At 43.9% G+C, this 22,382-nt stretch overlaps 1 protein-coding gene across 3 annotated transcripts in view; it reads right to left on the reverse strand.

Moving 5' to 3' along the window:
* TMEM245 (transmembrane protein 245) overlaps window positions 1–22,382 on the reverse strand; it is a 97,605-nt gene that overhangs the window by 67,714 nt on the left and 7,509 nt on the right. For all 3 annotated transcript variants that reach the window (XM_056116996.1, XM_056116995.1, XM_056116997.1), the window contains exons 2-5: window positions 17,454–17,571; window positions 15,492–15,593; window positions 4,862–4,978; window positions 2,281–2,499 (exon numbers count right to left, since the gene is read on the reverse strand). In XM_056116996.1, coding sequence (XP_055972971.1) covers window positions 2,281–2,499; window positions 4,862–4,978; window positions 15,492–15,593; window positions 17,454–17,571 — 556 coding nt within the window. The remainder of the gene's footprint in view (window positions 1–2,280; window positions 2,500–4,861; window positions 4,979–15,491; window positions 15,594–17,453; window positions 17,572–22,382) is intronic.

Below are 22,382 nucleotides of genomic sequence, written 5' to 3' on the forward strand. Positions count from 1 at the left end.
TCTAATTGAGGAAGGGGAAGGAAACTTATGATAGTGCACACTGATATACTGGGATAAGTGACCGTGCGCGTGTGCACGCACACACGCGCGCGCGCACGCACACACACACACATACACACACACACCCATTAACCACTTGATATACTGTGATAGATAGATGACCACAACAAGTCAGGGTTTATCTTATCACCCTGACAGGCATAAGAAACTCTGTTCAGTGATCTGGGCTCCTCATACCCTCCCCGCTTCCAAAGAAAAAATCACTAACCCGATATGCCTCTGTCTAGTTGCATATAATAAATTACAGCTCTCGACGAGTTTTGTTCTTTTCCTTGGACATTTGATGCAAAAGGATCAGAGACGTGAAAGGTACTCCACACTGATCATGATTTTATACCATCACAGGGGAAACGTTTCTTTGTGTCTCTATTTCTCTATCTAATGGTACTTGGTCCACCTGCGTCTATGCCCAGGACTCAGCAGAGTGGGCTCAGATGAGGCCACTACAAATGCGCTGAGACGGCACCGTTCGCATCAGGGGTGAGAGCGCTTCCCGCCAGCCCACAGACAGGGTAGTGGGGCAGCCCCGGGAGCAGGAGTTTTGCTTCCCCTGAAGGTCAGCTAAGAGCATGATGGCGCCAGAAGGAAGTAGGACTGATCAGTGAGTGGAGGCTTGAGTATGGATCCTGGAGAACAGGTTCCAATCATTATAAATGCCCTAACTGCAGGGGCTTGTGTCCTTGGCTCCTGCCTTGTCATCTACCCATTTACCACCTTCACAGTCTCTTAAGCAGTGCTCAGGGAGCCTGGGGTCACACCAGGCACCACTCAACCGGCTTTCTGGGCGTGGACCTGGATGTATCGGGGGCCATCCAGGTCTTTTACAGAGGTGCTGAGGGCCACCAGGACTATACCCAGAGGTGCTGGGGATCCAACCCGGGGGCCTTCAAATGCGAGGCGTGAGTCCCAGTCCTTCCGGCTGTCTCCCACACAGCCACAGTTTACCCTTTGAATCATGACTGTTATTTTATCAGTTCGGCAATTCCTCGTTCACATTTTTAAATCTCTAGAAAGGTCCTGGGAAAGTTTCTGTAGTCTCTAAAATAAGCTTCACTGCAGGTTGAAAGGATCTCTTGGAGGTCACCCTCTTCTGAGTCAGCTTGCCCAAGGCCGTGCCAAAGTCCTGTGATTACCAGCAGGTTACAAAATGACTAGGACAGGGGCCAGGAATACAGGTCAAGTGGCAGAGCGTACGCCCCCCCTCCCCAACCCCTGGGACCATGGGGAGCAGCCTAAGAACAACGGCCCCCAAAAGTTTGATTTTTAAATGAGATGACTATGACATATGTAACTGCAATTTAGCAACATTAAGGAGGAAAAAGGGGTTCCCAGAGCACTTGATAACCTGATTTGCCAGCATAAAAGAAATCATTTGGCAAAACCAAAATAGTATGGGGTAATCCAGAAAAGCAATGTAAATACTGTTTGATCAAGTGTTTCTAGAAATTCCTTAGCAAGAAGCAGAAACAACTATTCCTTATTCTTGCTAATGTTAGAAAACAGCTTTAGAAAAGAATGAACAGGGGCTGCAGGGATAGTCCAGTGGGTAAAGCATTTGCCTTACACACAACCAATGCGGGTTTGATCCCCAGCATCCCATATGGTCCCCGGAGCACTTCCACGAATGATTCCTGAGTGCAGAGCCAAGAGTAACCCCTGAGCATCACTGAGTATGACCCAAAAAGCCAAAAAGAGGAAAAAAAAAAAAAGAGAGAAAATGAACAGAGGTAGGTCATATGTTACCATGCTATTAATGTGTGAAGACACCATTTAACTGATCTATGGAAGGCTGTATTGTACATTCCATTCTGATACGTAACACATACATACATATATACACACATGCATATACACATACAATATATGCAATTAAATTTTATGTCAAAGAAAAATAAAGATGCTGTGCCTATTTATCTCTCAAAATCTGTTTCTTTAAGATGCACTAAAAGCAGTTCCCAAATACTAACAGCAAACCCTAAAGCCCAGATTTTTAACAGAATCCTGGATGGCTAAACAGAGACGTCTCCCAGGGCAACAACTGGTCCCTGATACCCTACAAAAATTTAAGAGACACATCTTCTCACACTGTAAGATATGAAATTCCACTACATTAGTGTGTACCATTTAAAAGAGTGTTTACCACTAAAAATGTGACTATTTATTTCACAAACCAGTGAGGTCATTTGCAATACTGAGAATCGATCTGGGAGGAACAGCGACCTGCGACAGGCACGGGCAGCAGCTGCACAATCCAAAGGTTCAGCCAGATCTGGACACCGATGATGGCCCACACGAGGAACACGAAGTAGACGTCACTCGTTTTCTTCTTCCTGAGAAACGTCCCCATCTCAGGCCTCTGTCTGCCCAGGGTGGGTGACGGGGTCGAGGGTGACGGAGACGAGGACTCTGCTGGAAGAGGTTCTCCCCCGTCACTGGCTTCTACGGAGGGAAAGGAAAAAGAAACCAGAGGCCGCGTGAGCCTACCTTGGCCACCAGCAACGCGGAGCAGTTCGCTGGCCCACCCGATTTGAAGCGTGGACCACGCAGCACGAAGATGTTCACTGGGTTAGAAAGAGACTCGACTGACTGCAAATGGACTGAAGGGTGCAGAGAACTGTAATGCTGAAAATGTTTAAATCAAGGAAAATTGAAGTCTTTGGGGAGCAGAATTGGATATGGATATATATTTTAACTTTTTTTTTTTTTTTTTTTTTGCTTTTTGGGTCACACCCGGCGATGCTCAGGGGTTACTCCTGGCTCTGCACTCAGGAATCACTCCTGGCGGTGCTCGGGGGACCATATGGGATGTTGGGAATGGAACCCGGGTCGGCCACGTGCAAGGCAAACACACTTACCCACTGTGCTATTGCTCCAGGCCCTATATTTTATCTTTTTTACAGACTCGATTCTACTATAGATGTCACTATAGTAGAATTTAAACACCAACTCAAGAAAAATGCATAACAAGAGAGCTGAGGACCATACTAATGGTCACTAGAATTCCTGTATTTTAAAAAATCTCCACTTTCACTGTAACATTACGTTTGATGTGCTTATGTTTTTGAGACAATATGGCTCTTCTGTGTGGTTTCACCCGGAAATGGAGGCAGCTGCTCTCACAAGAACTGAGGGATTTGAATCAGACCTTCTTGGAGTGAGATACAGGATACTGGGGACAAAGAATTTGCAAATAAAGGAAACTACACTAGTTTACATAAAGCTCTGTGTCCTAACAATCCAATTACTGTGCTACATTTCCTGTATGAATATGTTATTTCTACATCCCAAATTCACTATCAGGCACCATCTATAGCAGAAGCAATATAACTTTGAGTAGTATCACTTAAATATACACTATGACCATAAAAATGAGTTCAACTCTAAAACTTGTACTTTGCCTTACATAAAAAAAAATTATTAACAACGCAGGTATACTATTTCAGAAAGAAACAGGAACAGTCATAATCACACACACACACACACACACACACACACACACACACCCATGCCGCCAAATCATTCCTTGTTCTTACCCCGTCCCTTCTCCCTTCAGCTGATCATCAGCCCCGGGAGGGCTAAACTGGGTGCCCAAAAGCACACAGACTAGCACCTGATACAGAGCAGATGCCCACAAAACATTTGTTGAAATAATGACTTTCTATTTTCTAATCTCATAAGCAACGAAGGCAGTAGCCCTCGAAGTGCTACATCATCACTTCCCCAGTGTTATGCCAAATATGAAATGTAGTGCGATGGCAAATTTTCAATTTTGATTCAGCAAGCTCCGTGTGTGGCATGGGGAGCCCACCACCCCAAAACTACCACCCACCCTGCGCTTTGGGATGAAGGCCCAAGTTTATTACACTGTGCTTCTGCCTGATTTTTCTCCAGAAGCATCTAACCTGGAAACTTCCTGTGGGGTGGGGTGGAGGTGGGGATTGATACTTAAGAGTCCAAAATGCAAACACCATTTTCTTACCAATTTTCTAAAAGCATACAAAAAAAAAAAATTAAGTTTTCCAACCACCCCAAAATGCCTTTTTCTTAGGTAACCCTTTCTTCGGGGCTTTTGTAAAGCCAGTTCAGGAAGAGCATTTCCAATATGGTCCTAAACTCTGACAGCCATTCCATCAAGGGTGCCCAGCAGAAGGCTTTCACATCCCTCAGCTACATATCATGTGATTCCAAAGCTGGTATAAACCACCTGCCAGATCTCATAAGAACACTAAATCCAGAATAACCAGTGAGGGTGTCTTAGGGGACATGGTTAATCTATGAACCGCATGAGGCATGGAAAGCAAACTTTGAGAAAAGCAAGAAACATCAGAGAAACGGGCCACTGAAAGACAGAAAATAAAAACCAGAAAGCAAGACCTGAAGAAAGGAAACCAAAAATAAATAAATACGAAAAGACCAATATAATGACTTAGATCAATGGAGAATTAACAATTAGAAATTAAAATTATGAAACAATTATGAAAAAAAGAAAAAAATAAAAATAAAGAAAAATATGGAAAAAAGGCAAGCAAAGCACAAGAGAAAAAGGAAAACAATATAAAAATGAGGGGAAAAACACTTTAAGTTTATGATGAAAAAATCAAGAAACAAATGAATAAATTAGGTGTAAAACTTAATGTACGAGTTATATAAAAATGTATTTAAAAATGGTAAGAAAACAGATGAGAGGGAAAGCATGAATTATAGGAATCAATGAAAAACAAAGGACTGGTCTGCAGTAGTTTGTGATGGTAGCATTTTTAGCTTAGTGCTTCTGAAGGCTTCCCTTCGCATTGTCACTCACCTGCAGGCTGAGAGCCGGCCTGGTCTTCACTGCTTGACTCGTAGCCTGTGATCGAGATGGCCAAGTTTGCTAGAGTAGAAGCTGCCATGGAGATCACTTGCCCTGGTAACTCTGCCCCTGTAAAACAAAGCAGGCATTTTCAGCACTTTTCAAAGCAAATTCGTGATTCGTATGGAATCACGAATGCAGACGGAAACAAAACACAGCAGGAGATCATAAACGCCAAAAGAAACATGATCCTACATCTTCAACTGTAATTAAACAGTTCATTTTAACTGACCCGCCAAATGAGTATTTCACTGCCAGCAGAGATGGCTTAAAAATAAACAGGACGTGGAGCCTGAGTGATAGTACAGCAGGTATCGTGCTTGCCTTGCACGTGGTCAACAAGAGTTCCATCCGTGTTGCCCCATATGGGGGCAAGCCCACCAGCAGTGATCCCTGAGTGCAGAGCCAGGAGTAAGTCCTGAGCACTGCTGGGTGTGACACAAAAACAAAACACGCCAAGTTAATTTTAATTTTCATGTTCAAAATTTTGCCATTCTAAGAACATCAACTCCCTGAAGGCGGACAGACTTCCTCTTCTTTACATTACTGACCTTTTATTTTATAGGACAGCTCGTAGGTCTATCAATAATATTACATGAACGAATTATGCAAGTGTAAGAGCAATACACACAACAACATGGATCTATAAGAACCCAACACAGGCAATATCAACTACTTGAAAACTTAAAAGAGCACCATTCCTTTGTTTCCTATTGTATACTTCCTGTTAAAGTCCTAATCCATAGCTAAGCTTAATCATTTGCGTTGGGTTCAGAACACTGTATGGGTCCATAAGTCTCTCTGTAACGGACGGCCATTAACCTGCTGCAGTCTACAAAACAAACTGGCCCACACAATACAAATTCTAACATGCCATGAGCAAGGTAAGAGTTCTACCCACTGTACTATCTCTCCAACCAACCAGTTGTAATAGCTGTGTTCTTTTTACTGAAATTTTATTAAGATAACCATGACTTCCCATGCAGCTGCAGGAAATAATGCGAGAGAGGTGGCCTTCTTTGGTTCTCCCTCAATGGCACTATATTGAAAAACAATCAGGGTATCAGCACAGATTATAAGACATCAAAATTTCACCCACTGCAAAGTTCTCTCCTATTGCCACTTTACAGACACAATTAGCATCCAACCCCAGAATAAGTGCTCGGATTGAAGATATGAGAAGAACACCCTTGCTGTTTGATGAAGAACAAACAGCGGGAACCAAGAGGAGAAAAACAAGAGGTACCAAGTCATTACACTACTACATGCCGATGGCTTGATCTGCAAACACTGAAAGGAGATACTGGTAAAAGGGCACATTTAAAACATAGAGAATGGAAAAGGCAAAATGGAGGTCATATGGTGATGAACTAATACAAACACTGTCAACAAACACTGTCCTCCCGTTGTTCATCGATTTGCTCGAGCGGGCCCAGTAACGTCCATTGTGAGACTTCTTGTGACTGTGTTTGGCATATTGAATACAATCGGTAGCTTGCCAGGCTCTCCAAGAGGGGCGGAGGAATCGAACCTGCCTCAGCCAGGCTGGCTGCGCACAGGGCAAACGCCCTACCGCTGTGCTATAAGGGAAATAAAACCAATGGAAGAGTTGACAGTGACCCCCAAGTCTCCTGATTACGGTTAGATAATGTGCAGAAGAAATGGAGATTTTAAATGATTTAAAAGCTCTTTATAGACTTCCAAACTGATTGTCTCATAAGCCAGACAGGATGCAGTTCTTGAGTACCCAAGAGAAATTTCTTAGGCTCCACTCCAGAACAAAGGTTGGGAACATCTAAGGACTAAAGTCTTGGAACAACAAAAAATAAATAAGTAAAAACAATGCTTCGAGCCAAAATTGAAAAAGAGCGGAGTGCACGCTCACATAAAATTAAAGACTAGCCCAGATTCCTGACAACGCACCTCTGAAGAAGTTTATGGTTACTCATCCTTGGGAGACTACATAATCTCTTTGTAATCTCTTGATGGTGTGCGAGTAGCTCGAGAATAACCAGATTATTTTATTCCTGCCACACCAGCCCTCAAACCAGATTATTTTACAGCTCTTTCAACATGCCTTCTCGGTCAAATATCATCTTGATTTATATTTCTAAACTCCCATCCAAGCATTTATTCACCAAACAATAAGTGAATCGTGTGCTGAGACCCCCAGAGTAACAGCCCAGTCTACAGCCCAGGTTGATGTGTGAGTCCATATGTGAAGCACTCAGTACTTGGGGAGGACAGAGGATGGAAGCCTGACCCAGGGTTGGAGGTCACAAGAGGGTTTCCTAAGGCGCATCTAGTAAGAATGGTCAAAGATGTCATCCTTTAAATCCACCAAAACATGTTATCCAGAGAAAAAGAAAAGAACACGTCTACCACAGGAAGGGAGTGTGAGAAGTTGGTCTATACAAGGGCAAAGAGAGAGGAGTTTTCCAGAAAGACAAAAAACCAGATATTAAAATACAAAGGCAATGGCTGGAACAGTGGGTAGGGTGTTTGCCTTCTATGCAGCCAACCCGGGTTCAATTCCCAGCATCCCATACGGTTCCCTGAGCACCGCCAGGAGTAATTCCTGAGTGCAAAGCCAGGAGTAACCCCTGTGCATCACTGGGTATGACCCAAAAAGCCAAAAAAAGAAAATAAAATACAAAGGCAAGAAAAAAGCAGAGTGCAGTTGGTTCGTTTTGTTTCAAATTTGGGACCATACCCAGTTATGTGCAGGGCTTACTCCTGACTCTGTGCTCAGAAATAACTCCTGGTAGTGCTCAGAGGACCATACAAAGTGCCAGGGAGGGACCCTGAGTTGGCCAAGTGCAAGGCGAGTGTCTTACTGCTGTGTCTCTCTGGCCCCCGGGGTGTGCTGTTTAAAATCTCTAAGTACTCTACCGAGGTCAAAACACAGGGTAGAAGAAGAGTAAAGAGAAGAGCAACGCCACGGAACAGAAGGTCACACAAGCACACCTTAAAGAAAACTGGAGATTCAGTTCCCGACCATCACACAAGCTAATGATATGAGTCACAGACTTTCTACTTTTCCAGTACACATAAAAGCTATGCTCATATTATACTAACCTGTTAAATGTATGATGCCAGTATGTCTTTTTTTTTCCCTTGGGCTGGAGCGATAACACAGCAGGTAGGGCTTTTGCCTTACATGTGGCCAACCTGGGTTCGATACTTCTGTCCCTCTCAGAGAACCCGGCAAGTTACCGAGAGTATCCCACCCGCATGGCAGAGCCTGGCAAGCTCCCCATGGCGTATTCGATATGCCAAAAACAGTAACAACAAGTCTCACAATTTGTTGTGAGACATTACTGGTGCCCGCTCGAGCAAATCAACAAACAACGGGAGGACAGTGCTACAGTGCTGTGCTTTTTTTTTTTCTTTTCCAAAATGCACAGGGCCAGGAGATAGCACAGGAGTTAAGGCTCTTGCCTTGCACGTGGCCAACCTTGGTCCTGTGAGCGAGAAGTGATCCCTAACCACCACCAGGCGTGGCCCAAAGTGCAAAAAATAAAGTGAAAAGGGCAGCAAGCAAACCTTACGTGACTACGGCTTAGAGACTAGAAACTCCTGGGGTCGGGGGAGAAGTCAGCAAGCATCAGGCCCGGTGTTCCATCCTGCTGACAGCAACACTTGGAGCTCTGTCATGTAAGCCCGGAACGCCTGCTGACTGAGATCCCAGCCCGCGACTGACCTCCGGCCACATTAGTTAGGCACGCAAATATCGGAACTAAAGTTGGCGCCCACTGGGAGTAACGAGGCCAGGAAATGCCCGGGCGAGCACCTGTGAGCCACACAGTGGCCCCTGGTGGCCACTACAGCATGTGTGCGTGCCTCAGGGAGCACGGCGGCCGGGTGTGTGAACACATCAGACCCGCCATGACTCCCGCCGGGTCCTACAACAACCAACAGCCAAGAATGTGTGCCACCCCTATGCACAGCCACAACAACAGCACTCGTAGGAATAGAGAAGAATAAAAAGATAAACGACTTTCCGCAAAAATCATAAAAGCGGACTCCGACTTACTGGGGTCACTAAAACATCAATGAACAATCGACTTCGGCCAAATCAATGAAAAGTGTGCAGTGTCATCCCAGTTCAATACGCGAATGGTTCAGCCAATTTTCGGAGGGCCTGAAATTTGACTTAGGAATGAAAGGAGTAACACACCGGGGTGAGGGGGGAGAGGCCTTGAAAACTATGGCAACAAGAATCTCAGCAAAGGTATTTCAGTTTAGTGGCCAGTCGGGCATTCTAGAGGAAAGGGCAGCTCAGATAGAGAAGGGAGCACCAAATAAAGGGTGTTTGGAGGATCCTCCCAGGAGGGGAGATGCGTGTCGAAAGTAGACTATGAACTGAACATGTTTGCCACTCAATGCCTCTTTTGCAGACCACAACACCCAAAAGGAGAGAGAGAACACAGGGGATTGCCCTGCCACAGAGACAGGGGGGATGGGGGGATGGGGTGGGGGGGACATTATCCATGGTGGTGGAAAATGGGCACTGGTGGAGGGATGGGTATCTGATCATTGTATAATCAAACCCAAGCACAAAAAATTGTAAATCTACAACTGTACCTCATGGTGTTTCACTAATTAAAAAAAAAAAAGGTATTTGGTATTGAATGCCTTCGCAGGGCTTTGCCGTGGTTGTTCTGGGGTTGTGTGCAGCATGAATGAGCAAGTTTGGCCCAGTGAAGCCCATGTTGAAAAAAGAAAAGTGACAGAAGGTGTCTGTCTGTCTTGTTTGCCAAACAAGCAAAGGTTTGGTACTGACGGGGGAAAGCGCTAAAATTATAAGCACACAGACCAGGGAATATAATCTTGGGATCCAAAAACTATAAACAAAATATCTCTAAGTAAATAAGGAAACCAGAGACACACAAGTGAATCTCGAAACGGAGCGGCTCTTGGCAGAAATGCCTCTGGACTTTGCATTAGGCCACCTTCGCTGGGCCACCCCAGAAGGGAGCGGGTGCTGTCCCTCCACCCGTTCCCTGGGGATCCAGGTGGCCACCATCTTCCAGAAAATCCAGGTATGTGCCAGCAGTGACGACAAACGTCGGACCTCACGGTATAGGGGAGGAGTTGGTCCTTCTTCCCCGCTCTGACGGGACCTTGAGGTGACACCCACAATCGTGTTCCCCCCCCCCCCCCAGCTACTTCTTAAGCATCTTAAAGGCCTAATTATTAAAATTTTAGAATGCCAAGATTGTGCAGCCACTCTTGCAGCCACATGACGTCATACGCTTTTCATAACCAGCAGTATGAAACAAAACAATTTGTCTAATGTTGCCTTTTCGGCAGGTTTGAGTGTTGGGGGAAAATCCCAAATAATAATGGTGGGACTGGTGTCAAAATATTGAATGTGATCAAAGTAGAGAGACAGTAATGTGAAAATTATCTGCCACACAGGCAGGGGTAGGGGTGAGGTGGAGGGTATACTGGGGTTTTTGGTGGTGGAAAATGTGCGCTTTTGAAGGGGTGGGTGTGTGATCACTGTACGACAGAGACTCAAACACGAAAACTTTGTAACTGTTCTCATGGTGATTCAATAAATAAATTTCAAAAAGAAATAAATAAATAACTGCCAGGGGAAAAAAAGTAAATAAGGAGTGAGCACCTGAGGTCTCACGTATCAATCTACCCAAGACCAAAGCTAGCAGGAGGTAGAGGCAAAAGCCAAAGGGATCTACTTACATCCAGACAAGTAGGCCACTGACATTAGAAGCTTAGCGCCAGGGGACAGAAACCCAGGCTCTGGCACTTGGGATACGGACCACGTACGACATCTGTTCCTACATCTAATTCAACGATGGGAGGAATTACTTTTTTAATAGTTGGTGGTGGGTTGGGGGTGGGAGGGAGATCTTTTGAGGCCAGTCTAAATGGGGAGATACTTGGTCTACGTTGTTCTCTTTCATAGGGATTGTGGGAGTCGCCAAAAATACTTCCCAAGATGCTTACTGGAAGGAGGCCCTGCATATCAAATAATCTCTCCCGAGCGTGCAGAGCTCCCTTTGAAGGCAGCTTCTGTTCCCCTTACTCGTGTGGAAAATACATCTCCCTCTCAGAGACTCCCAGTGTCACTGCCTGGACCTGGTGGCCAGAGGCAAGGGCTTGGATGAGGACCAGTAGGAGTTGCGGGCGCTGCAATCTGTGTCCCTTAAAACCACAGTCATGAATGAGCCGCACAAGTGGCCGACAGGTTCACTAGCAAGGGCAGAGTCAAGTAAGGAACGGGAGATGAGAAGTGAGCAACAGTGGCTGTCGTTTTTCTTTCTCCAACGTGGACTTAACTGGACCAAGCCTGCTCGTTCACGCTGCGTGCGACCCCAGAACAATGAAGGCAAAGCCCTGCAAAGGTGTTCTGGTCGCACCGGGCATGTGGTTCAAACCCGCCTCACACATGAGGTCCTGGGTTTGATTCCAGCCCTGCAAACTAAAACAAAGCAGAATAAACAAACAAAACTTATCAAAGGTCATTGATAGTATCTCTCTGGTCATGACTGGTGTTCGGAGGGAGAGGTCCCTGCGCCTTTACACCTCAGTCCCGGGGCCCAGGTTACTAATGACCCCTCTGGTGTCTGAGTCCCTGGCTTTCTGATGAAGCACTTCTCATACTCACAGTAAATGGCTCCCTGAGCCCAAGGTTCTTCATCTGCAAAAAAAATATAATACCAATCTCACTGGATCGCTAAGAAAATGAAATGAGACAGCACGTTAAGGAGTCTGACGGGGCTTGCCCACAGGGGATACTAATAATGTGAGTGTTCCTCCTTGCATAATTCACACACACGGAAGCTGACTCCCAGATCTCTACCTATGTGAGATCCAGAAGGCAGGGAAGCATTGTCCTGTATCTGGGGTCAGTCACAAGGCCCAACACAAAAGGCTGACAACTATGAGTGTGAGAGGCTAAGTGGAAGCTGTCAACGCTCTCCCAGGAGGACATCCTTTTTCACAGAGTCTAGTGAAACAAACAAAACTTAAAGACTGGCCCTGGACATTCTCTGCTGCCCACATCACAACCTGTGTACTCTCTCTCTCTCTCACATTTGTCCAAATAAAATGATTTTACTTTACAAAGAAAGGAAGAAAAAAGAAAGTATAAAGGAAGGAAGGAAGGAAGGAAGGAAGGAAGGAAGGAAGGCAGGCAGGCAGGCAGGCAGGTGAACCAACTTTGGGTTTCAATCTTACATTTAAATCTTTCCTTTTTTTAACTTTTTGGGTCACACCCGGCATTGTATAGGAGTTACTCCTAGCTCATACACTCAGAAATTATTCCTGGCGATGCTCGGGAGACCACAGGGATGCTGGGAATTGAACCCGGGTTGGCTGCGTGCAAGGCATACACTATCCACTGTGCTATCACTCCAGCCCCTATATTTAAATCCTGGCGCCACCAGACACCTTATACAACTGTGGGTAGTAAGTTAACTCCAAATTTAAATTATTTGGGGAAAAAAGAGAGAGCTACTTTGATAGGTTCTGTAGCTTTTTCTGATTGCTTGTTTGCTAATTTGAAAGTACAGGACATTTTGAAACATTTTGTAACTTTTTTTTTAAGCAAAATAGATTTTATTGAACAAAACTCGCTCAGGAAGATATGAGGAGAGAGAGGGAAAATATGTGTTCAAGAGAGAACACAGTGTTCTCCAGAGTGTAAATAAGCAAGCAAAGAAACACAGAAACAAGCAATTAAGGTGTCGGAACAAGGGCGGGAAGACCACATTTAATTAATCCTGGGCCGGGACAGCCACTTAACATTTCCCCTCTCCATTATCTTTGGCTTCCAGGAAGTACCAAGGAAGAGCACCCAGACAATCTGAGAAACACACTGGGTAAAGACACTGAGTTCAGCAGGAATCACTGAGACTAACTCAGCTTCATCCACAAGAAGAGTTTCCGAGGTCTGAAAACTCACGCGTACGCTCATGCTTCGAAGTCTACTGTGAGTCCCGAGAGCCACAGATCACAAAAGCACCTACGGCAGCAAAGGATTCAAAGCTCAGAAGCAGAGAAAAGGCAGCTCAAGGAATACCAAGGGCACCCGAGCAAGCCCTACCAGGGCACAGGAAAACACGCACAAGGCAGTGTGTGGAACCATTCCTCAACTATGTGACAGTGACATCTACAGGAGGAAAGTGACTAAAAATACAGGGAAAGGGTCATCCCAGAACAGACTAAGCCATGTGAGTCTGAGGCCTAGACGAAGCTACATCCTAGAGACAAGAGGGGGAAAAAAAATCATGAAAAGTTTAGGGGGGAAAACTTGCTAAGATTTACCTGTTGATGAAGACTAGATGAGGCTGAAAGTCCTTAGAAGGATTCAAGATTAAAAAAAAAAAAAAAACACGGAAACCCAAAACCAGTGTGCTGTGAAGCTGGCTAGACAGTGAAGAAGTGACAGCAGGAAAGCCAACCCTTTCAAAGCTGCTCTCTGCATTTACAGCCTGTCCCTAGGGTTTCCTTCCTTGCAACGGTCTAGAATACAAATACCAGAAATCCGGCTTGCATGCCAACACTCCACGCTGGTTTAGGGGCAGAGAGTAAGACTCCTACAAGGTTCCAAATGCGGTCTGGAGGACTCTTGTCCTTACGGGTTTCCGGGCTACCATGGCAAGCGGTCTCGAATCACACCCAATCTGTATTCACACCCAATGGGAAGACCTCTAACCTGCAACTCCTGGGCCAGACCCACATTATTCATATACTTGCAACAAAGCACTTAATAAGTCTGGACAAAAGTCTTAAAGAGAAAACTACTCAAAGACTATGAAGTGAGAAGGGTAAAACACCGAAGTCAGAATTGATTACTGTTGAGGGGAAAGGGGACAAAAAGAAAGGAGACCCCCCAAAAAAAATCTTTTTAATTTACACATGGCCAACATGGCCGACCAGAGTTCGATTCCTCTGCCCCTCTCGGAGAGCCCGGCAAGCTACCGAGAGTATTCGATATGCCAGACACAGTAACAACAAAGTCTCCAATGGAGACGTTACTGGGCCCGCTCGAGCAAATCAACGATCAACAGGAGGGCCTTTACCTATTTAGAAATCACTGACTTATCTATCGAAATGCTTAAACAGAACAACAGTCATTTATTACTCTGATCAGTGACAGGAGAGTCTTTACTGAGACCAGGAAGAAAGGCAAGACCAAGAAACTTCAGAAAGACAATAACAACAAAAAAATTCTTGGGGATTTTGTTTTGTTGTGGTGGTTCCTGGGATTGGATCCAGGGCTGCATACATAAAAGACAAGAGCTCCCTCACCAACTGACATTCCCAGCCCTGTAAATCTTTACCTTAAACTTTCTTTACACAGGTTTTTTTTTAATGGTATATTCAATCTTAATACTGAAAGCTCTAGCCAGAGATGAAAAGGAAATAAAGGGAATCCAAACTGGAAAGCTGTTTACAAATGATAGGATCTTATATAATTCTAAAGAATACACATACACACACTAAGCTAATAAACTAAACTAATAAAAAAGATCATGACCTTAAATCTGGCAATGGCAAAAACAAAAACTGGACATTTCTCTAATATGTGGAAATTTAAAACAAAAAACACTTTCATTGGGGCCAGAGTAACAATAGAGTGGACAGAGCTGACCTAGGTTTGATCCAAGTACCTTAAATGGTCCCCTGAGCCTGTCAGGTGTAATCTCTGAGCACAGGGTCGGGAATAAGCCCCCACTCGGTGCGCCTTCCACTCCACCCCTACCCCTCCACCCCCCCCAAAAAAAAAACCATGTATCTGAGACCAGAAAGATGGTGCAGTGGGTTGGGTGCTTGCCTTTCAAGCAGCTGATCTGGGTTCAATCCCAGGCACCACAAAGCACCCCAAGGGCTGGAGCAATAGTACAGCGGGTAGGGCGTTTGCCTTGCACGCAGCCAACCCAGGTTCAATTCCCAGCATCCCATATGGTCCCCCGAGCACCACTAGGAGTATTTCCTGAGTGCAGAGCTGGGTATGACCCAGAAAAAAAAAAAAAGAAGAACACAAAGCATCCCATTGGGCACAGCCAGGGGTAGCCAAAAAACAAAACAAGGAAACAATTTAAAAAAAAAAAAATAGACATTTCTTATTAACCAATGTGTCAAGTAATAAGCCAAAAGGGAAAATACTATTTTAACCCGTGAAAATCAGAATACAATATATCAAAATTTATGATGCAAAAGCAGTCCCAGGAGGACGGTTTCTAAAGTCCACCAACATTAAGGAAAAAGATCTCAAATAAATAACTTAACAACTGCTTAACAGTTACAGGATTTCCTTTTGGAGAACAAGATGAAAATCATGGGTGCACAACACGGTGCACGTAACTAAATATCAATTTAAAATGGGTTAATGGTAAATTTGTTTGATTTGAAAATGCAAAACAAAACTGGGTAAGGCATGGTCGAACAACCTAAAATATTTTAAACCTCTGCTTTCTTTTCAGAAAATACCAGGGTTTTTGTTTGTTTAACGGTTTAAAGCCATTTCGTGACTGCACTTAAAAAAATAAATAAGCCATTCTCCAACTATTTCAGAGTAATATTAATAGAATGTCCTATTTCTTACCAGAAGGCTCTTTTCCATTCTGTTTCTCATAGAGGGTGCCCACAGACATCAGGAAAACAATAACCAGGAATACTGGAATTCTCCATGAGCCAGCCAAGGATGCTGCAAATTATTAAAAGTTATTAATTATATTTTTGGCAAAACTAAAACGCAGCACTTGTCTATAAAAGATTGCTTAGTTGCTTAACAGAAAAAAATCGGCATACTAATAATAATGTTAATAACAAATTTCATCGGGAAAATTAAACGATTTTTGTGTCTAATTTTAAATCTTAATTAAATCTCATAATTAAAAAACAGCAAAGCCATCAGAAAAATGAAAGCACAGTGGAGGGATCCAATAAGTTCAGCTCAGTTTCGGGACATCCCTGCCTCCACGGGATTGGGTATATGTCACCCTACCTTCGATGGACTTCTATCACCAGGAGAATCAAAAATCAAGAATCTTCTAATTAGCTTAATAATTTTGTTTGTTCGGGGGCCATACCCGGTGTTGCTCAGGGACTGCTCCTAGCTCAGTGCTCAGGAATCATTTCTGTTGGTGCTCAAGTGACCAGGCGATGCCGGGGATTGAACCCGGGCCTCTAACATGGCACATGTCCTGCCCATTGTGCTCTCTCCCCAGTTTCCAATCTCACCCACCTGACACCTGAAAGACCTGTATCGGGCATGCAAGCCAAAGTCATGAGGCCTGACTTGGTTTCCTAAAAACACAACTGGGTGTTAACTCAATTTTTCAAGTAAGGGCTGACGGAGCAACCCAAAGGGGCTTGGCAAAAAAAAAAAAAAAAAAAAAAAACCACTTCAATGCATCCTCCTTAATGTATAATGTGAAAATTCTCACAAGTAGCCAAGAACCAGTCCCTCCCTACAGCCATCTGTATTTTCCTTAACAACCTACCTGTCTTCCCCCTCCTCTGCCTTCCTTGAACTCAAAGTGAGTCCCCAAGTACAGGAGACTTTTGGGGGTCTTGCTGGTGAATTCCTTTAGCATTCTAAACCAGCAGATCTAAAACCCAACATCACACCTCTATGCAGAGATACAGCATCAATGAACGCTACTTCATATTTTTAACAATATGTACCTCTACACACTACTTTAAAAAGAGTAACTCTAGGTTATTGAATTTTGGGTTTTTTAATTGCCACTGAATGCTTCCATAGACTCAAGATTGGGAGATAAAAGAACCCCTGGAAAATCGTCCGGTGCCATCCTAGCAACCACTCCAGGATCATTTACAGCTCAAAGAACAGGGAAGTCATTATTTTGAGCAGCTGAAACTTGGCATCCTTATGCTGAGCAGAGAGCTGTCTCGGGAACTACTCATTGCTCTGACAGCTCTCCCTCAGGGTCACCGATGTTCAAGTCCTCCTTTCACAGGACAGTCCCTCGATTACTTGAAACTGGTGCCCCCCCCCCCACCGCCTCTTACGCTCTCCTTCCCGGTACCCTCCTCTCTGCCCCTCTAGCTGCAAGCCTCTTCTCTTCGCCTCAGTAAACATCTCTAGTGCCTAATCCGTTTCTCACCGGACTTTAAGGACTTCTGGTCACCCTGACTACTTCTCTCTGTATCCTCCCCCCTCCTCAAGTGGAACACTCAGGAACCACCCGACCTCTGAGTGTGCTCTACAAATCTGCTGTCCCTGTGGGAACCCGTCCCGACAGCGCGAGGGGGCAGGGGACCCGTACAGGAGGCACGTGCACTACAGGCTCAAGTCCCTGGCCCTCAGGATGACTTTTTTCAGGTTTCTTTTTTGAAAAGGCATATTCAGCATAAATTAAGAGAGAAAGAGATATGTTAAAGCATCATCATCTCACTGAAGATTAATGAAAGATTAAAGCAGAACAGGTGTTGAAAATTACTTTACATCTTATTTTTAAAATGCAACAAGCAATACTTTCATTTACATGGTCAGGCTCTGCTGGCCTTAAGCTAGACTTTCTTAGAAAAAGGGACCCACCTAAATGAAAAAGCAATATTATCCAGACAGGAATGGAAACGGCTCTCAAGTAGCGTTCAGTGCTTGTATTCCACTTGAATAAAACAGCCAGCACATAGCCAACTACCAAGGTCCAGATCTTAAATAAATGAAATATAGACACAATGTAAAATATATGCACAGGGGAGAAGAAACACACAATTAGACAAAATCTGCAAGCATTTCTACAGCAGGAGAGCTCTGGATACAACAGAGATTAAGATGAAGGTCGGTGGTACTAAATGAGTATTAGATTTTCATACTGGCTCTAGATAAATCAAGGCTTGAAATAAATACGATTCCCAATGCCATCTAGTGATATTATCTAAAGGGTTTTAACAAAAGATTACGTATGCGCAATTTAAAGTTATGTCACAGTTCAAAGATCTATGAACTCATAAATCGTTAAGAGAAAATATTCTATTTATAAGTCAGAGTCTTAAATTCAGAGCTTAATCTGCGGCATTTTTAAAAGTCTTCTCTGTAAGTTAACACTTAGGAAAAATACTGGGGGTGGGGGAGGGATGGGAAGAAAGACAAGGAAAAAACAGGGAAAGACAATAAAAAGGGACTCTTTCTAAAAATCAAGCTAAGATTTCATCTGAAATATGCTTGGTTACCATGGAAAAAAATTTTTTTAGAAGCTAGAAAAAAGGGCATCACTGAAAGTGGGTCTTGCTGAAATAACATCGGTAACAGATGGCTAAAGATGTTCAGAGTTACAGGTGCAGTTAAAAAAACAGCCAGTAGAAAAGTATCAAGGAAGAAACACCAAGACTTAAGAATAAATCCTCATTTCGGTTCTCCTTACTTACATGAAAACCAAGTCACTCTAGCAAGTAGTTCGCATCAACAATGGCCAGTGCAGCCTACACGGAACTCTCTAATGAGCTCAAATTTGGAGGTGAGGCGGGGTGGAGTTTGTGCCTGCAAGGCGACCCCTGCCTGCAAGTCAGTGCTGTAACTTCTCACGTCTTACCTCTCCGGCTCCTGCCTCATACTTCAATAAACTGTTTACAAAACACGGAAAGAATGCAAAATCCAGGGCAAATTTGAACACTAAGGACATAATAAGATAACTGCAACTCTGAAAATAACGGCAAACTAGAATTTTAAGCTGTGATCTGGAGAGTGAAAAGCTTATATGATTACTCCAAAAGACAACACAAAAAAAAAAAAAACAAAAAACAGAAAGAAAAAGAAAAACCTCCAACTATAAGAACAACTGGTGGTTACCATAAGGGAAGGGGAAAGAGAGGTGGGAAAAGGCACCAAGGTTGACAGAGAGAATAGGGCTTTCTGTTAAGCCACCTTAACATTGCAGGAGCACAGGCTAATTTTCAAGGAGGCTCACCAGAAATTTGTATTACGCCATAATGCAATGTTGCTGTGGCTTTAAAAAAAAAAAAGAGAATAACACCCCCTCCTTTTATTTTGGTTACATCTATCAGCAAAGATGATCTTGGGAACTGGAGAGACAGCTCGACAGGCTGGAGCACATGCTTTGCGTTCTGGAAGCCCAGGTTCAGGCCCCTCCCCCTCCCTCCCCTCTCCCCCACACACTCAACTCCACCTCCCCTAGCACATGGCCAGGATTAACCCAGAGCACTTCTGGGACTGGCCCCCCAAGATAACTGACCAACCTTCCAGCCCCAACGATGACTATAGGTTTTTTTTTTTTTTTTGCTTTTTGGGTCACACCCAGCGATGCTCAGGGGTTACTCCTGACTCTGCACTCAGGAATTACTCCTGGCGGTACTCAGGGGACCATATGGGATGCTGGGAATTGAACTTGGGTCAGCCATGTGCAAGGCAAACAACCTACACTACACACTGTGCTATCACTCCAGCTCCTTGATTCCCCTTTGACACTAACCTGCCTTCACCTCCTTCTTGTCCTCTAAGCCCCTTTAAAAAAATACATATATATCTATATATATATATATTTTGCTTTTTGGGTCACACCGGCGACGCTCAGGGGTTACTCCTGACTCTGCACTCAGGAATTACTCCTGGCGGTACTCAGGGGACCATATGGGATGCTGGGAATCGAACCCGGGTCGGCCGCGTGCAAAGCAAACCACCCTAACTGCTGTACTATCACTCCAGCCCCTGACTATAGCTTCTGCCCTCAGAATTCTGCTTTGAAGCCTGACTAAAGAAAGACAGACTCTGAAAGAGACATGTAATTCTAAAGAAGCGCCTCAGAGTGGAGTTTAGAAGACCAAAAAGTTAGCAGCCTGAAAGTTTTTAAAAATGGGAAGTAATTTAATTAGAATGGAGTAACAACAAGTCTCGAGACGTTACTGGTACCTGCTCGAGCAAATCGATGAACAACAGGAAGACAGTGCAGTGCAGGACTCACTCAATAAAACTTGTTTTTTTTTTCTTTTTGGGTCACACCCAGCCAGGCACAGGGCTTACTCTTGGCTCTGCACTCAGGAATTACTCCTGGCTGTGCTCGGAGCACCATATGGGATGCTGGGGATTGAACCCCTGTAAGGCAAACGTCCTACCCACTGTGCTATGGCTCCAGCCCTCTCATTCAATAAAACATTAAGCCACCATAAAAAGGGTCTTTTTTAAGGAGCCGGGGAGCTAGCTGAGTGGGTAGGGTGCTTAATCCTCAGCACCAAACATATGGTCTCCCTAGGTTGCAGAGTCTGGATTAAGCACTGAGAACAGTCAAATGTGACCCCAAAACAAACAAAAGAAAATTGTCTTTTATTTATCTATTTATTTATTTATTGCTTTTTGGGTCACACCCGGCAATGCACAGGGGTTACTCCTGGTTCTGCACTCAGGAATCACCCCTGGTGGTGCTCAGGGGACCATATGGGATGCTGGGAATTGAACCCAGGTCGGCCGCGTGCAAGGCAAACGCCCTACCCGCTGTGCTATCACTCCAGCCCAAGAAAATGGTCTTTTAAAAGAATATTGCACTTATTAATTTTTTTTATATTGTAAGTGGAAATTTTTGCTTCGTTTCATTTTTGTAGCATTGGGATCAAACCCAGAGCCACGCACACACAAGGCAAGTGCTCTAATGCTTAGCTTACATCCCTGGCCTCTTAAAATGTTTTTTTTTTTTTCAAAAAGCGGTATAAATTTTAAGAGACCCCTAACATTTATAACATAAAAAAGCAAAAAAAACTTTAATGTCATCTACAGGGTAGAGAGAAAAGGATATGTAATAACAGTACAGTGAGTAGTTGTACCGGGTGGTGGTGGCAAGATTTTCTCTTTCTACTTTTTCTCCTGCATTAAAAAAAAAGAAAGTCTTTAATGAGAACTAATTCTTTAATGATGAAAAGAATATAATAAAATAATCTTCGAACATATATACTTAAACAGATTTTTTTTCTTTTTGGTCACACCTGGTGATGCTCAGGGGTTCCTCCTGGCTCTGCACTCAGAATTATTCCTGGTAGTACTCGGGGACCATATGGGATGCCGGTTATCAAACCCAGGTCAGCCCCATGCAAGGCAGACGCCCTACCCACTCTACTACCGCTCTGGCCCCTCAACAGAGTATAAGGCCCATGCGGGGGTATTAGAAAAGTGAGACTAGGTTTCACGTCAAAGCAGCTCATGTGACGTGAGACTAACATCAAAGCAGTTCATGCTGGCAGGACCACACAAATTTAACCACGGGAATTCAGTGATGTTAGGTAGAAGTAAAGCTCAGGAAAAAATCCGAGTATTATAATGATAGACTTATTTGGGAGAGGAGGGGGAAGGGAAAGCACACTCGGCTGAACTCGGGGCTTACCCCCGGCTCTGTGCTCAGGGATCACTCCCAGTGAGCGCAGGGGGCCATACAGAACACAGGGGACTGAACCTAGGCTGACTGCACGAAGACAAGGACTTTACCAGCTGTACTATCTTATCTCTCTGGCCCTAATAATACAGTTATAACACACTATGGATTCAGGCTCTGCTCTAACAGTTTACAAAACGAACTCGTTTCATCCCCATAATCCTAGGGAATATGTACTACCATCATCTCGATTTTACGGATTAAAAAAACTGGACCTGGGACTGAAGAGATAGTATGGCAGGTAGGGCACTTGCGTGGGTCCAGCCTAGGTTCAATCCCTGGCACCACATAAGGTTCCCAAAGCCCTGCCAGGCGAGATCCCTGAGAATCAGCAGGAGTGCTCAAAAATAAATAATAAATTTTTTAAAACTCGAGACTGGGGCCGGAGAGATAATACGACAGGTAGGTGCTGACCTGGGTTTGATCTCCAGAATCCTGACCATACCAGGAGTAATCCTTGAGTGCAGAACCAGGTAAGCCCTGAGTACCATCAGGTACGACCAAACACCAAAATAATAAATAAAATAGAAGTAATAACTTAGGTCTTTTTTTCTATATTTTGAAGCTTTTCTTCACCAAAAAAGAGTCTTAGGTATAACAATATTAATTCTGAAGAATGGACATTTATTTAAAAAAAAAAAACACCTTAATATTACTATCATACCACTATGACTATATTACTGCCAAAATTTGTCATTTTTATTCAATTATCCTAATAAAAATTCATAAATCAAATGTTCAGGTAGGAGCATTTTCTAAAAGGCACTCAGAGGAATGTAAAATTATTTTTATACAGTACAATTAAAAACAAAAAAAGAAACAGGCTGGAGCGATAGTATAGCAGATAAGGCGCATGACACTGACCTGGGATCACATAAGGTTGCCTGAGCCCCACAAGGAGTGATTCTTTTTTTTTTTTCCCTTTATTTTATTTTATTTTATTTTAAAGTTGTAGATTTACAATTTTTTGTGCTTTGGTTTCAATTATACAATGATCAGATACCCATCCCTCCACCAGTGCCCATTTTCCACCACCATGGATAATATCCCTCCCACCCCCATCCCCCCATCCCCCCAGTCTCTGTGGCAGG

Source organism: Sorex fumeus, unplaced genomic scaffold, assembly GCF_029834395.1.
Source record: "Sorex fumeus unplaced genomic scaffold, SorFum_2.1 ptg000034l, whole genome shotgun sequence".
Taxonomy (NCBI): domain Eukaryota; kingdom Metazoa; phylum Chordata; class Mammalia; order Eulipotyphla; family Soricidae; genus Sorex; species Sorex fumeus.